This window comes from Mauremys mutica, chromosome 6, assembly GCF_020497125.1.
Source record: "Mauremys mutica isolate MM-2020 ecotype Southern chromosome 6, ASM2049712v1, whole genome shotgun sequence".
Classification (NCBI taxonomy): Eukaryota; Metazoa; Chordata; order Testudines; family Geoemydidae; genus Mauremys; species Mauremys mutica.
The window spans coordinates 88,182,430-88,198,912 of NC_059077.1; the positions used below are offsets into that span (position 1 = coordinate 88,182,430).

General features: G+C 42.5%; 1 protein-coding gene across 5 annotated transcripts in view; it reads left to right on the forward strand.

Annotated features, from left to right (window-relative positions):
* Nucleotides 1-16,246, forward strand: part of SPATA6L (spermatogenesis associated 6 like) — a 46,001-nt gene extending 29,755 nt beyond the window's left edge. For 3 of the 5 annotated variants that reach the window (XM_045022380.1, XM_045022376.1, XM_045022379.1), the window contains exons 9-13: nt 1,850-1,893; nt 5,524-5,717; nt 11,796-11,889; nt 12,042-12,158; nt 15,681-16,246. In XM_045022380.1, coding sequence (XP_044878315.1) covers nt 1,850-1,893; nt 5,524-5,717; nt 11,796-11,889; nt 12,042-12,140 — 431 coding nt within the window. In that variant the 3' untranslated portion in view covers nt 12,141-12,158; nt 15,681-16,246. The remainder of the gene's footprint in view (nt 1-1,849; nt 1,894-5,523; nt 5,718-11,795; nt 11,890-12,041; nt 12,159-15,680) is intronic. The other 2 variants (XM_045022381.1, XM_045022382.1) reach the window with 1 other exon arrangement.
* The last annotated feature ends 237 nt before the right edge of the window (nt 16,247-16,483 follow it).

Consider the following 16,483-nt stretch of genomic DNA (forward strand, 5'->3'; position numbering starts at 1 on the left):
TTTTTGAGGCCCCCTCAACATACTGTAAAAACTTCACCACCCATCTGTTTTTCTTCATATCCAGTAGATAAAAAGCCAGGGCTGGTGTTAGTGAGTAGCAAGCAGGGCAATTGCCTGGGTCCCTATGCCACAGGGGGTTCCATGAAGCTAAGTTGCTTGAGCTTTGCCTTCAACACCAGGCGACAGGACTCGGGCTTCAGCTTTCTGCTCTGGGATCTAGCGAATGTAACGCTGGCCCTGCTCTCTGCTTTGTTTTGGCAGACCCCCTGAAACTTGCTCACAGCCTCCCAGGGGTCCCTGGATCCCTGGTTGAGAACCACTGCACTATGTATTACTTCTGCAGTTGGCAGTCTAAAGAGACTAGATCATCTGTTGCAATTCCTTTGACCAATGGGAGGTTTTAAATTATGACTGTTACATCAGGCTGTAGAAATTGTAAGTGGCAGTGAGTTACAGAGGGATCTCACAAAAATGGGTGACTGGACAGCAAAATGGTAGATTAAATTCAACACTGATAAGTACAAAATAATGCATATTGGAAAGAAATAATCCCAATTATACAAATACAATGATGGATTCTAAATTAGCTATTCCCGTCCACGAAAGAGATCTTGGAGTCACCCATGGGTGGTTCTCTGAAAACTTCCGCTCAGTGTGCAGCGATAGTCAAAAAGGCTGACAGTATGTTAGGAGCTATTAAGGAAGGGATAGAAAATAAGCCAGAAAATACCATAATGCCACCTTGAATACTGTGTCCGGTTCTGACTGACCCATCTCAAAAAGGATATAGTGAAACTGGAAAAGTTCAGAGAAGGGTCACAAAGATGATCAAGGGTATGGAATGGCTTCCCTATAAGGAGAGACTAAAAAGATTAGGGCTACTCATCTTAGAAAAGACAGCTAAGGGGGGATATGATAGAGGTCTATAAAATTATGACTGGTGTGAAAAAAGTGAACAGAGAAGTGTTGTTTCTCCTTTACCACAATACAAGAAGCAGGGGTCACCCAATGAAATGAATAGGGAGCAGGTTTAATGCAAACAAAATGAAGTACTTTTTCACACGACACACAGCTAAACTGTGGAATTTGTTGCTTTGGGATGTTGTGATGTCCAGAAGAATAATTGGATTCAGAAAATAACTGGAAACGTTCATGGGAGGGTAGGTCCTTCTGTGGCTATTAAATCAAGATGGTCCGGGATGTTACACTATGCTTGGCATGACCCAAACCTCTGACTACCAGAAGTCGGGTGTGCAAGACTCCATAATTGCTCTGGTCTATACACTCCTCCTTCTTCTTAGTGTATGTGCAAGATGCTTCAAGTGGGTGGAGGGATAGCTCAGTTGTTTGAGCAGTGGCATACTAAACCCAGGGTTGTGAGTTCAATCCTTGAGGGGGCCACTTAGGGATCTGGGGCAAAAATCAGTACTTGGTCCTGTTAGTGAAGGCAGGGGGCTGGACTCAATGACCTTTCAAGGTCACTTCCAGTTCTAGGAGATAGGTTTAAGTGGCATGTGGCTGGGATTCATCACCAAATTTGGTCTGCTGGTTGGATCATTGGTTTCCCTGGCCCTGGCTAGGTACTGACAGGGAATGCGACATGAACGCTGATCCATGCCCCTCTGCGCTCCCCCTGAAGCTCTGGTACTGGCCACTGTCAAAGATAGGGTACCAAGCAAGATGGTCTGACCCAGTATGGCAGCTCTTATATTCCTATACTCTACAAGGAACATTTTTAGTCATCTTGTGATTGTTTTGAGTTCAATGCTGATATGTTGATGAACAGTGAAAATAGTAATGTAAGAGTAAATGCTAATAATCAGCCATTGAAATGTCTTTTTTCTTTTAGTTTTATCTTTTGATAGCTGTGACGCATCAAATTCCTCAGTTAAGGTAATTTAAAAAATAACTGTAAAATTACATCGCTTCCGTTAGTAGTTTAATCTACATATTTTAAAAAGAGAATTAAATGAGGGGAGTTGATGGCTCGGGGGATAGTAATGGCTAAGTCTGGTTATCTGTAATGGGAAATTATGAGAAAAGTCCTGCTCTAGTTATGGGGGAAAAAAACCTCACAAATATGTAGAACACGATGTCAAAAAGTTACAGGTCACATTGTTTTCAGCAAAAATTCTTTATTTTACCATAAAAATAGGTTGAAACCATTTAAAAATCAGGCCAGTTACCCATACTTCATTACACTGGACAGCTACGGAGCCAAATTTGTAAAACTCCTTAGAAGAATCTAGCTCACTAGAGATCTGGCCAGGGTGACAAAGACCCAGGACTTTAGATATTAAAGCTGTGACAAACCTACATGGAAATCTGTTATAATAGAAATCATGTCCTAGACAAACATACAGTTTTAATGGAATATGGTGCCATTTGCCCTGAAGTCATCACTTCAATTCAATCTCAGAGCAGTATTAACAGGAAGTCATTACTATCTGACAGTTGTTTGGTAAGCTACTGTATGTCTCTGTGAAATTAGTTAATAGTCTCAGTTTGGACTGGTATTCACATAAAAAAAATCCGCTGCCACTCTGATTGATATCCTTCTCAGCAACTTTAGCAGAAAGGCCAAGAAATAAATGTGAACTATCTCACTTCTACACGGTCTGTACACATCTGGGTTGAGGCACATCGATAGGATAGCATCAGAGGGTTTGCATTACTGTTCTGCAATACACATCTCCATCTCCGGTGCTCTTAATCTACCATCTTTCACCAGTACTAAATTCACTTTGAAATATTTAAATCCTATCAATGTGCAAAAATCTAAGACCACATTGGAGGAAAAAGGTTGCCCATTCTCCATTCCCATTCAATCATTGGCCACTGTAGTAGATGTGTTAGCGCCAATTGTGATTATATTTTTTTTCTGATTTTGACACTAGTTTACAAAAGATCAGACCAAATCATGTCACACAGACCATCAAAGAGCCATCAGACAGTGACAACTGTGAGTCATGACCAAGCTAGCCAGATTGACCTAGAGGTGGAAAGTTCCATATCCTATTACCAGTTCTAGGCTAGGAGTCAAAAAGTGCCCTCCAATGTTCATTTTTTACTCTTTTCTCTAAATAAAATGGCTCTTGAAAAATGATATATGACATGAATAAAGTGTGGATTTGGGAAAATATCTATGGAGGTCTCTCAAGGAAATTGCAGCAAATTTTCAAATCCTGTCCTATTAATTTAATGTTAATAAATGCTGGTTGTTTTTCTCCCTAAATATCAACCTCATAATTAATGATGTATAACAGATATTAGACCAAAGAACCCTTCCTCACCCCCTTGCTCTCCATTGATCCAAAATGACTTTGTATAGATAGAGTATGATACAGCTGAAGGTTAAGATTCTGCAAAATCCCTAACCCAGAGCCATTCCTGTCTTATAGAATGATCAATAGAGAATATGAATGGAATAGAACATAGTGAAAGGATAACCATCTGCTGCTATTAGATGAATGTTGAGGCATGGGCAAACATTTATTTCCAGAAAAGGAGATGCTGATCCTATGACATTGTTCTGTTATAGTGACTTTATTTCTATTGTCCCAAGTGACTGGTATAAATGTAATTATTTTAGCTATTGGATAGTCATGCCACAGATAGTTGTATTAGTGTGCTGCACTCTTGCTGTGTTCTGGCTAGCTTAGAGAATTTGCCTGTTGTACTAAAGGGGGGGAGGGAGAGGTGTCCAGGGGATTAGTTGTATATGTCCTTCATCTCTGAAGAGAGAGCTTTAAATCCTGCTTTAGATTACTAGTGGAAATGAGTTTGTTGTTCTCACCCTGGTTCCCATCTGCCCATAAAACAAAAACACCAGGCTGTCTTGCGCAGTCAGAAGTCTTGGCTCAAAAGAGATGTATGGGGCTGAAATAGATATGGGTATTTTGGATCAGGATTGAGGTGTATTGTGCAAAGTTGCACCACACTTACCTGGCTTAATCAAGATAGCACTATCAGTGTTAGTTCCTGGCACTACAGTCCACCCATAGAATAAAAAAGACTGTGATCAGAGACTGGCTTATCCATCAGCATTTATGACCAGGAGTCAGCACACAGGACCATGTGCAGGGGAGCAAAGCGACTGAGCTGACTCGCCCTGGTAGCTAGGCTAGGAGGAGCTCATTAGCTTGACCCCAGGAATGTAAAAGTCTAAAGAGGAGTTCTCCGAGCCAAGAGAGAGTCACATGGTTTGACCAGAGCTATTACAGGGAGGATCCTGAAGCACAGGTTGCTCAGGAAGGAGCTCGGGCTAAGATTTGCCTCAGCCCTTGCATTAGTTAAGAATAAATGCAAATACCAGGGATGGGGTGAGTTTGGACCAAATTCCATTGTGCTTGTGCTGCATTACGAGTGAAGTAAAAGTCTCGTCCTTTTACAGTGCCCCCGAGTCTTTCTCCATAGCAGAATATCTGATGAGTGAGCTCATTTGGAAGTCAGCCTGTCTCTTGTTGAACTGTGTTACACTGCTTCGTCACTGACTGATTTGAATGGGAAATGGGAAAGTGTCTTACAGGTATATTTTTGTGGCAAACAATGGAATGAGGTACTTTTGCCCCAGGTGGCTCTTCTAAAGAAAGTGTGCCAAATTCTGCTCCCCTTTTTACCCAGCAATGTCATTAACTCCAGTGAGGTGGGTAAGATGGGTGTAACTGGGACAGAATATGACACACCACCTTGCAACAGGTTTGGATTCTACAAGGTTTCGGTTGGGTTTTAGCCAGAGAACTGAAGAGCAGTATCCAAAGTTGGACTGCTTCAGGGACTGAGAGAATGGAGTTGTTTGCTTGGAGTGACATTGTTGCACAAGCTCTGGCCCTGTATTTAATTATAAGCTCTGTAGACAGACTTCTTTGTTGTCCTATCACAAGCACCTTGAAGTCAATATTCCAAAAAACTCCCAACTGGCAAACTCCCAACTGGCAGGTGCGGGTGTTTTTATAGGCCTTTTTCACTGCCCTTCTTTGTGTTGTTTTTCTACTTAATCCCTTGCAACATCAAAAGTCAAGATGGCTGACTGTGTGGGAAGGAGCTTCATTCTAATACAGCACAATTAAGGTTTAGAGCATTACAGTAGAAATCGCTTGCTTATCTGTTCCTACGCTACGCTGCATTTTCACAAATAAACTTGTTTCTGACTGGCTGAAATGTTGACTTTTATTAGCTTTTGTGAGTGATTAATGGTTAGCTGTCCAGCAGTGTGATAGATTCTGTTTATTATTAGAAAATGTGGCTCACAACTAAGAGCTTCTGCTTGGTCCACATTTTTGAAGTGCTCCCATTTACCTGCCCAGGTCTGGGGTTTGCTCATACTTAAAACAGTCCATTTATAGATATGGCATTATGAGTTTTCAACTTCAGCCTGATATTCCCCCCCCCCTTCATTGCAACAAAATACTGCAGACTGTCACTATTTCCTCCCTTCCCCTCTGTCTGTCTCTCCCCACCCCCTTCCCTTCCCTTCCCCCTGTGTCCTTTCTAACTAAAGAAAAATATTTATTTGTTCCACAGGTTATCAGGGAACCGGATGAACAGGCCACATCTGAACATGATTCATCATCTCTTGAAACAGATGAACTTGTAAATTACCCGGGCAGTTCTCCTACTCAAGGAGATTTGACATTTCACCGCACAGCATCATTTGCCACCTCCCCACATTACAGATCACCTAGTCCTGTTCGGAGTCACTCTCCTCTGCAACACAGGTTATTGATCCTATATAAAAATCTGTAATTGAGTGACATGATGCTGTAAGTAGGAGCAGTGATGTTGAATGACCAAAAACATTCAAGCTACTTTCTAAGGGTGTTGAGTTTGTGACTCTCAGATATGTTTCTGTGGATCATGTTGACAGTGCTCAGAGAGTGATTATTGAAAGATATAGACCTGTGATAACATACATGGGAACGTAGAAATAGCAATACAGCAACAAACCAGTGGTTCTTCTAGTCTAGTATATCCTGTCTCTGACAGTGACTAATACCAGATGCTTGAGAGGAAGGTACAAGAACACCATTGTGAACAATTGGGGAAAAATACATTCATAGAAGAAGTTTCTTCCTAACCCCAGTCAATTAATGGTTAATGGCTTCTGTTCTGATATGTGAGGTTTATGTACTGTAAAGATCTTTTAAATCATACTTTATCTAACTGGATGTTCTTATTAGCCATAAAAATGCACTCTTGGCCTCAATACAGTTAAACCCTGTTATCTCGACGGCCTAGGGGTTTGCCAAAAGCCATCGAGATAACCAATGATCGAGATAAACCCCTATCCACCCCCCCACCCCCTCCCTGCCCCCTTACCGCGCTGCCTGCACGTGGCTGGATCCGGCAAAGCGGAGCCGGGCGGACGGACGAACGGACGGACGGACGGGCGGGCGGGGAAGCGGAGCCGGCGGGCGGGCGGCAGGCGAAGCCGGGACCAGGTATGTGGGGCGGGGACGGGCAGGGACCGGGTATGCGGGCCGGGCAGGCGGGCGGGCGGGGACAGGCAGGGACCGGGTATGCGGGGCGGGGAAGCGGGGACCGGCGGGCGGGGAAGCGGAGCCGGCGGGCGGGCGGCAGGAGAAGCCGGGACCAGGTATGTGGGGCGGGGACGGGCGGGGACGGGCGGGGACCAGGTATGCGGGCCGGGCGGGCGGGCGGGGACAGGCAGGGACCGGGTATGCGGGGGCGGGGAAGCGGGGACCGGCGGGCGGGGAAGCGGAGCCGGCGGGCGGGCGGCAGGAGAAGCCGGGACCAGGTATGTGGGGCGGGGACGGGCAGGGACCAGGTATGCGGGCCGGGCGGGCGGGCGGGGACAGGCAGGGACCGGGTATGCGGGGGCGGGCGGGGAAGCGGAGCCGGGCGGGGAAGCGGAGCCGGGCGGACGGGCGGACGGCGAAGCGGGGAACCGCGGGGCTGGGGAGCCGGGGAGCGGGCGGCTGGGGACACGGTGGGTCGGGGACGCGGGGAGCCGGGCGGCTGGGGACGCGGGAAGCGGGCGGCTGGGGAACCGCGCGGCTGGAGAGCCGGGGAGCCGGCGGCTGGGGACGCGGGAAGCGGGCGGCTGGGGAACCGCGCGGCTGGAGAGCCGGGGAGCCGGCGGCTGGGGACACGGTGGGTCGGGGACGGGCTCGAGATATTAGGGTTCGGCAAATCGACATAAGAGATGAGAAACTCATAAGCCAAAGAGGGAGTCTGGCGGTTCCACTTGTAAACCGTCGACTTAACAGGATTGGCAAGTTAACCGAGGTCGACATAAATGGGTTCGACTGTAATATCTAGTAACAATTAGTTCCATACACAACTGATCCATTGTGTGAAAAACAGACAACAAATGTATTTCTTTCATCAGCTTTAAATCTGTTGCCTTTAAGCTTCACTGACTGCCCACCTTGCTCTTATATTGTGAGAAAGAATAGCTAGGATTTATCTTCTCTGCACCATTCATTAGTCTTTAGCCATATCATGTCCCAAGATATTTGACTTTTAAAACTGAACAGTCCCAATCTTTTCAATCTTCCTTTAATGTATCTATCTATAAATACAGCCTGAGTCTTACTTTAACCTGATAGTCAGAAGTTAAGGCTGATATCATTGCTGAGTTCAGTCTGCCTATCACCCTAAAATATGTTAAGGGCTGTTGATTGCCTCGGCTGAATGGGGAAATTTGTTGCCAAAAGTACAAGAAGAATAATTTCTCTGGTGTCCATTGGTCCTGTATTGCAGAACATGCAGGTCAGAGGTTAGAACAGTTTGTTGGCAGCTACATGTTGCACTGGGGGGGGGAAGCTGGAGCTAGTTCAGTATGTTTTGCAGTAGAAATGGAAAAAGCTCTACACTTTAGAGAGCACATGGGAAACTTAATAGGGCAGAAAAAATGGTATTTTTTCTGAGAAAAATGGTCAAAAACATATATTATTGTTTGTTTATTTGTATTGAACCAGAACCCTGTTGTGCTAGGAGCTGTACAAACACAGAACAAAAAGACAGTCCCTGCCCCCAAGGTCTGAAAATCTAAGGAACAGTTGTGTCTCTGCTTGGGTCTTTCAGAATAATCGTTAATCCCACCTTCCTCCCATCCCCCCGCAGTCCTCCATACACAGAGTATTTTGGATATCAATCAAAATAACTTTTAAATCATTTTCCCATTAGGCATCAATTCAGCAAAGCACTTAAGCATGTAGTTAACTTAACCATGAAAGTAGTCCCAGTTTTGCTACAATAAAGTCACTGGGAATACTCATATGCTTATAGTTAAGCACATGCTTAAGTGCTTTGCTGGATCAGGGTCTTTGTTAGGAATGGCTTGTTGCTGATTATTCCTTGTCCAGTTTGCACTGATTCTCTAACTGCTAGGTTCTATGTAGTATGTAGGCTGAAGAGTCCAGAAAGATAATGTTCCATTTACTTTCTGTTTATAGGTCTGTGTAACGGATGGGAAAATAGGTGCTTCTGTGTGAAAAAAGAGGCGCTGACTAGCCTCAGACTAAGGATGGCTTAATTTGGCTAAATTCCCCTTCATTACATGCCATGTGAAAATAAAGCACTGGTGACTCTTTATCTTCAAGAGATCATCAAGAACAGAAAAACACAGGGTTGTAAGAGGGTTCCTCTAATATGTTTGTCTGTGTAGATGGGACAAATTGTATTGCAAAGCGTTGTGATTAGGTGCTCAAACAATTTTAACTATAATATAAATGGGCGATTAGGACTAAACTTTCATATTCAGATGCCTAAAGTTCAAAAAGTTAAGTATCCAATTCCTTTACTTATACAACCCAACAGGTACGGAAGTAGCTGTGGTGTTTTCTGATTAATAAAGCATCCTTTTACATGCTGTTTCTTTAATAAAGAGCTTTCCTTCCTTTATGCTGCTCCAATGGTTTTCTGGCATGAGCAGTTCTCTGCTCAAGCCTCCTATCCTACCCTCTCTTTCTGGGTAGACTAAATGGCTAAAATCATTGATACCTTCAGGGCAGCCAGGTTGGGATGGACCTTAGAAAAATGACAGCCTCTTATTTCACAGATATAGTAGCATGATTGTTCTGTGGAAGAGGCCATCTTCACCAATTCAGCAAAGTCCAAATCTCGCATGAAACTCTTGATTATGGCCACAAGGGTAGGATGAACTTGTGGGGCCAAATTTTCAAAGTAGCCTCTTTTTGTGCACACAGTTGCATGCCCCTGTGATTTTTGTGTGTGCAAGATCTCTTGGCTGTGTCAAGTGATATCATTTATATGTTCAAATCCAATTTAAGTGTATTTTATGCCCATTTTGCACATGGAGACAGAGCTTCCATTAGGAGATCACTTGCAAATACTAATGTGCAAAAAAAAAATTGTGTGTGTAGAGGCTGTGTTTTGAAAACTTGTCCCATTATACACAGCAGTGTGAACGTTATTGGTACACGTGTGGATTGTGTCAGAGTTTTGTCAAGATTGGTTGTATCTGTGAGCAAACAAATGAATTAGGCAGCTTTTGCAGAATAGGATTTTGAACAGTTTAACTCATTAAACCTAAGGGTGTTTTTTGTTGTTGGAAAGTTGTGATTTTCTGGCAACTTATGAAATGGCAGCTTGTGGAGATAGTTTTGTGGTGCAATATACTGCAGGGCTAAACTGTGATAATATCAGAGTAACACTGGAGATCACCAGGACTGCACTTAAAGAACTGGATTCTTTCTGTTCATTATCATTATGTGCAAACAATATGTTGGCTCTGCACTTTGCGGATCAGCTCTGTAAAATACTGTTTTCTTTTACTGGAGTTGCAAAGCATAGTTACTCTCTGAGTTGCTGCGCATAATGGAAGTATGGTGCTGAGCGCTGCATTTCGTTGATGAATACGTGTTGTTCCTTGGCGGTTGATGTTTATTGACTATAAGAAGAATCATTCTGGTGCTTTTTCATGTTCATTTACTTTAATGTGAGCTTTTGGACAAAAGAAAAAAACGTCTTTATCCTGGACTTTATCTCTCAAGGAATAAAGGAGCAGTCTTGCATTTGCTTATAATAATCAAAGCAGGTCTAGCTGCACTACTTCTCAATAATGTTATTGTTAATGCACATTAATTAATCCTCACACCTCATATGTAAGTTAGGAAAACAGCATTAGGCCCTTTTACCAAGTGGGTACCTGAGGCATACAGGTGTCTTCACCTGAAAGTAAGGGAGTGGCAGAGCAGGCTAGAACCCAGAGGTTTGGCCTTTTGTTCTAACCAGCAGGTGACATTGCCTGCAAATTTTACTTTGCTTATTCATTTCCTACTTGTTATCAATGCACTGGTCCTGCCCAAGAGAGTACAAATCCTGCACTGCAGCACATACTAGGCGTGACTTAAACCGAATGTCCAAATTGCCTGGAAGCTTCAGTGATAACGTTAATTTGTGCATTTAGTTACATGGCAGAACCATCTATAATGCAGTCTTTTAAAGGTGTTATAGTTGATCGATGGCACTCTGTGCAGGGGAGGGAATGCTGCCAGCAGGGGAGGGGAAGACTTTTTTGGATTATTTTGCTGTATGCAGTGGGGGGAGGAGGGATGGTGCAAGAGAGCAGAAGACAGCATCAAAGGGGAGAGAAAGAGAATGGTGGGGAAAAGGAAAATATTTGAGGAGACAGGGGGAAAGGTTAGGAAAAATGGGGAGAGCGTGAGGGGAAGAATGAGCTGGGAACCTGGTGTGGGGGAGAAAGGAGAAAATGTCAGCAAAAGGAAAATGAAACGTAATTCAAGTGAAGGAATGGGAATGAGCAGTAAGTATCACCAAATGTGAGCAGGGAGAGAGCGAGAGATGAATGGAGATAATAAAAAGCTGAAGGAAATGGCAGAATAAAAGAAAAATAGCGTGAAGGGGTAGGTGGGTGGTCGGTGAGAAACCAGCTGCCGGTAAAACTATTGCACGTTTGAGAATAATGAGTGTGAGGGAGACAAAAAAGAAAATGAGAGAGGAAAAGGTTCATAAAGATACAGAAGGGCAAAGATGGGGTGAAAGATCAGAAAAGGGAAAGAAGGAGAAGAAGGAAGAAAATACCTATTGCGCTTTAGATCAGCAAGACACTTAAATATGTGTGTAACTTGAAATATGTGAGTTGAAATCAATGGAAATCACATGAACTGTGGCCTTGGCCACTAATATCTGTTAAGATACATTATTAGAATACATCAGTTTCTCCTGTCCTCTTTATTTGTACAGTACTAACACATCCATGTAAGAAGAACACAGCCAAAAGATTGATGAGTCCCATCTTAAGTGGGTCCTTTAAATAGTGGGTCATATTCTCAATGACATGACATGAAATTCTCTTGCTTTTTCTTGAACTGGTTATACCTGCCAGCTCCAGATTTAATGGGCCAGTGTGGGAATAGAATGTGAGATGCTGAGATTGTTTAGGCTTCTGGGTTGGGAACTGTGTGTGAAGGGCTGGCCTTGGGCTCATTCTTATTGGCCAGCTAATTGTAAATAGGATGATAAGTCAGACAGGTGTGTAGGATGATAATTACCCTATGGGTTACAGCTGTGGCTGTGTGGGTTTAATTAATTAATTAGCAATTGTGATTGCTTACCATATTGTATATAAGAGCATGCTGGGAATGAATAAACGCATATGCATACACACACACGCTCTTTCTCTCTGTTTGGGATCACATTGAATGCTGAACTTTGTTCCTGCTCTCTTGCGATGCAACAGGCCAGTGTGTGAAAAAGGACATTATGAATAAGGTACTGGGCAAAAAAAAAAAGTCTTTATGACAGAGGAGAATTTGAGATGTGACTGTTTTGATACATTTTTGCAGGTTATACTCCAATCCTCATTTCAGTTGGGAAAAGATCCACAAGAGAGTGCAGAATCTCCTAACCTCAAACCAGGCAAAGCAGAGACTTTCTTTTGTGAGTATTAATATTACTACTCGAGAGCAGCTGGTGCCGATATGACAGTGTTTTAACTCCCCTGGAAACAGCTGATAGGTTTACTTTTGGCTAAGTACATTAACAGTGCTTATGAAGATGAACAATGAAATTAATCAGACAGGCTTTTTCAGGGAGCCACTGATTCTGAAATTGATGATGTCCTTGAAAGAAGGTCCATCTCTTTGAGGAGTTCCCCTCAGGATGACTCACTGGAGCAAAGATATTACTAAGTAGTTGTCATCAGAAAGGTAAGCTGCTTAAATGTTTCTCTTCACTTTTAGATTTACTGGAATTATTTCGGATCCAGGAAGTTTATAAATTTCTAGTATTCCTGCAGGAAAATCTGTTGTAAAAGTATGCTAAGCAGCCTTATTTCCTGACTATACAACTGCAATTTACTTGTAATTGCCAAAATAAGCTATATTTTTTGTGTTCTTAAACTCCTAGTCACTTTAAGAGCCATTATACTCAAAAAAGTGACTCTAAAAGTGGCATCATGGATTTCCTTGTTTGTTGTCTCTCTAGGATACCATTTCATTAGTTTACATGAAAAACATTTTTCTCTCTCTCTCTCTCTCTTTCTTTTTGTTTACCAATTGCCAAACGCTGCAAACATCATAGTGGGATCTGAAAGTCATTCTAGGTTCTTTCTGGTTAGTACATCATCACTGACAGCAAAGATTCTGTAGCTGGAACTTTGTTTAACAGTTCTTGTTAGGTTTTTCAAAGGAGTCTAGGCAAGTTAAGGTGCCCAACTTCCATTGAATTTCAGTGGGATTTGGGTGCCTAACAATCTCAGGCTCTTGTGCAAATCTCAGCCACTGTTATAAGAGAGAACAGGAATCCAGCTCAGTCTTCCTAGATGTTACCTCTACATTATTAGCAGGAGTAAAAAAACTGGTCAGCTATTAAAATTAGGAAAAATGACTGAGGTCTCTAGTGTATGGTGACATGGCTCAAGATACATACATGGAGCAGATTTGATGAGTAAGAAGATGGCATTTTTACACAGCCCCTTTTCTGACCATAACCACACTTTAATATGTTTCTATTTCTCAAACATTTTTCTTCACTGGAGACCTAATTTTTGATCCATTGACTCTGTGTGAAACAGCAGTCTGTGATTTGATTTCTCAGCCAGCAAACGAAGGGCCAGATTCTATCATGCGTACATTGAGTGAAATCCCATTTAAGTCCAGGGGAACTTTGCCCAATTAAGGACTTCAGAATTTGGCCCACTGTGATTTAGTTCATTTGGATTTTAAAGGACAAATCCTGTGAGTAAACACACCTGTCAGCATATCCCTAAAGAGTATGTTAAATATTTTCTTCTCCATCACACGCTTGCTTTTTTTTTTTTTTACCTAAATGTCACTCATTTGGATGGGATATTAACATTTTTTATTAATGAAAAACTGGGCAAAATTCTGCTCTCAGTTAATCATGCACAAATTCAACCCTGTTAACTTTAGTTGAGTCGCACACATATAATTGAGGGCTTACCTACAAGGGGGACAAGCCTGGAGCAGCTACTGCAAAAAAAGCTATTGCAGAAAGTATTCATTTAGACAAGCCCTGAGGGAGCACCTTTCTCCACCTTCCTCTGCAGCTGAGGATGCAATACAACAAAACAGATAGTTCCAACCCTTGGATAACGGAATTGGTCCAATAAAAGATATTACCTCACCCTCCTTGTTTTACTTAACTAGGTTTTGGATAATCAGGGTTTTACTGTAATTCAAATGGGAATTTGATTGGGACACCAGGATTAACAACAATCACGTTCTTGCATAAGGAGCCGGAGTATCTTTGATGACCACCCTGCAGCCAGGACCTATCTTTCATGTCTCATTTGAAAGGTGTCCTCTCCCATAGCACAGTGTCCCCAACACTATACAAGGCCATATGTTCAGTAAGGCCTCAAAAAGAAGTGCGCCACTTTTCACCGGCACGACTTCCTGCTGCAATAAGGGCATTGCTGGGGTTTTCCCATCCAAATATTGAGACAGTCTCACTCTTAGCTTATGACATCTGACAAGATCACCTCCTAACATGGGAGAATTGCAGACAGCAGCCCCTGTAGTTCTTTCTCCTTTACTATACCTGGCATCCGCGTGAGCGGCCACCAGTGCTGGCAAGACTAGGGTGAACATAAAGGATGGCAAGAAAGGTGGAAATTCCCTACTTGCGTAATTAGCACTGAGATAGCCTATGTGAGCTTCTAGTCGTGCTGCTGCTCCTCAGCCTAGCACTATGTTCTCTTCAAGGTGTGCAGTGACTTTAAGAAAAGTTATGTAGATCCTGTTCTGTACGGCTGCTGTCACAATTGATGACACTCTTGAACTGGATGCTGCTTATAACTGTCTCTGAAATGCCAAGTATAATTTAAAATGTAATTTTCACAGATGACAGTAACTGGTTTTCTTATTGCCTAAACTGAGAGGCTGAATGGGCATGGAAACTGAACAGCTCTCTCACAATCTACAAGTGTTCCCTCTAGGTCAAGGTGGAGTCATATGGGGGAGCGTTGTGGTGATGCTTGCACTGCTACTGATTATGCTGTATCTGGTTTATGGATTAACGAACTACTTCAGTCTCCACCTTAACCAAATTCTCCTATAGCTTATTTAAATCCATCTCATTTTTAACAGGAATCCATCTCTGAGGCTGTACATGGCCAGAGGTGCTTCTCTCAGTGAAGTTTCACAGAGCACTGATAGTGCAAGTAACAGTTTCTGCTTGAGAAATGTAAAATTGCACTAAAGACTTAGTTTGGCTGGTAGAATTACAAGTTCAGACTTAAAATCGAAGGGTTATATAGAGAGTACTTAGGTGGTAAATTTCATGTACTTAATTGCATAGTAATTACATTTTACAACAGAAAATCCTCCTGACAGGACTGGGGTAATTACTATAGGCCAGATTGATCATTTCCATGGAAGATTCATGGGAGCCAGAGACACTGGGAGGTTTCCCTCAGATTTTTCCCAGATCATTTTGGGGGAGATAGGAAGGGCACAGTGTGTGCAGAGAGTTCAGCCCCAGAACTCCTAAGAGTTGATCCATAGGAAGCCAGGATGGTCTATTCCCCCACACTGACTCCAGGGCCCTGGGTGCCCTAGCAGGCTCCTTGGCAAGCAGTACAGCTGTAATGGAGGCACTTTAACAGGGTTTCCCTCCCGGGCCACTCCCTCTTGAACATCCCTTCCAGGAATTTTGAGGTCAATGGCACAAAAGCAAGCTACAGAAAAAGTAATAAAGCCTTAGGCTCTCTTACCTTTTCAATTGACTCTGCAGTTTTGAAGGGGATAATGTGCATAGCACACTGTCCCATCTGCCCCTCTCCATATGTGGCTTACTGCAGAAACAGAGAATTGGGGCGGTGCCACAGAGTGACTGAATCCCCTTCTTTGGAAGCAAGGTAAGATCTGCACAAAAGGATAATAATCCTGGTCCAAATCCTGTAGACCTGACTCAGGCAAAAGTCACATTAGATTGGGCGGGAGTTTCACCCAAATTAGGAGTGCAGGATTAGGCTCTTTTTGCTTATCCTTTGGGTATGGGAAACATTGTTAACTGGAGGTAAATTAATAAGTACATTAAGAGGACTTAATTTTGTGTCCTGTAACTTAAAATAGTTTTTCAAATTCGTATTTCTCTGAGTTTACAATTACCTAAAAAACTACTTACCTGGAAAACAGACTTCAGAAATAATTTTTTAAACAAAAATTCTTGGAGCTATTTTGTAATATACACTCTAACTCCTTTAGCAGGGACAACTCAACGACTGCTGGACTCCAATGTGAAGAGTTGAGACGGACATCTCCATCTCAGAGTTGATCAGGGGTTCATTTTCTGTGTGGCATTATGTCTAATCTCTTTCTTAAAGTGAGACTCTGTATTGTGCTGGATAAGCACGTCTGATTAAATGATTGCAGTGTGTGGCTCAGATATTTTCATAAGAGTGTACATATATTAGCTCATTAAGGACTAAAAATAATAATAATGGTGCTGGAGATCTTTGGGCTTTGGTTGTTGGCAGAATTTTCTGCAAGTATCACCTTTGGAATGACCTTACCTGCAACTGTTCCAGCATTAGAACTGCCTGTCTAGAATGAGTTGCTTTTTTCAGAAGTCAGTTCTCTTCTCAATATATGCACATCATTCTCGTTGGTGCACTTGTATAGAGAGGAAACAAGACCCTTTGAATACTGAATTACTGTATGACATACATTTTTTCAGACAACCAGTTAAAATGAACCTATGTTAAATGTGTATCCTTTCTTGAAACATTTCTTTTAATAAAATATTTCAAATAATTGCATTAAATAAAATAATTTTATTTAAAATGAATTTGTAATAAAATTATGAAGATAGCATCTAGAACCTTTTTCTGCATGTTTAACTGTAGGCTTGTCTGGTGAAGCATCATTTATGGTGTTATGCTAAGTTATTATTCATAATAATACAAGAGAATTATTGTCAGAGGCTTGCCAAGTACAAACCAACCACACAGGGTACAGAGAAATAAGAGAAAGTCATAGATGCAAACATTGGAAAGGAATTATAAGAG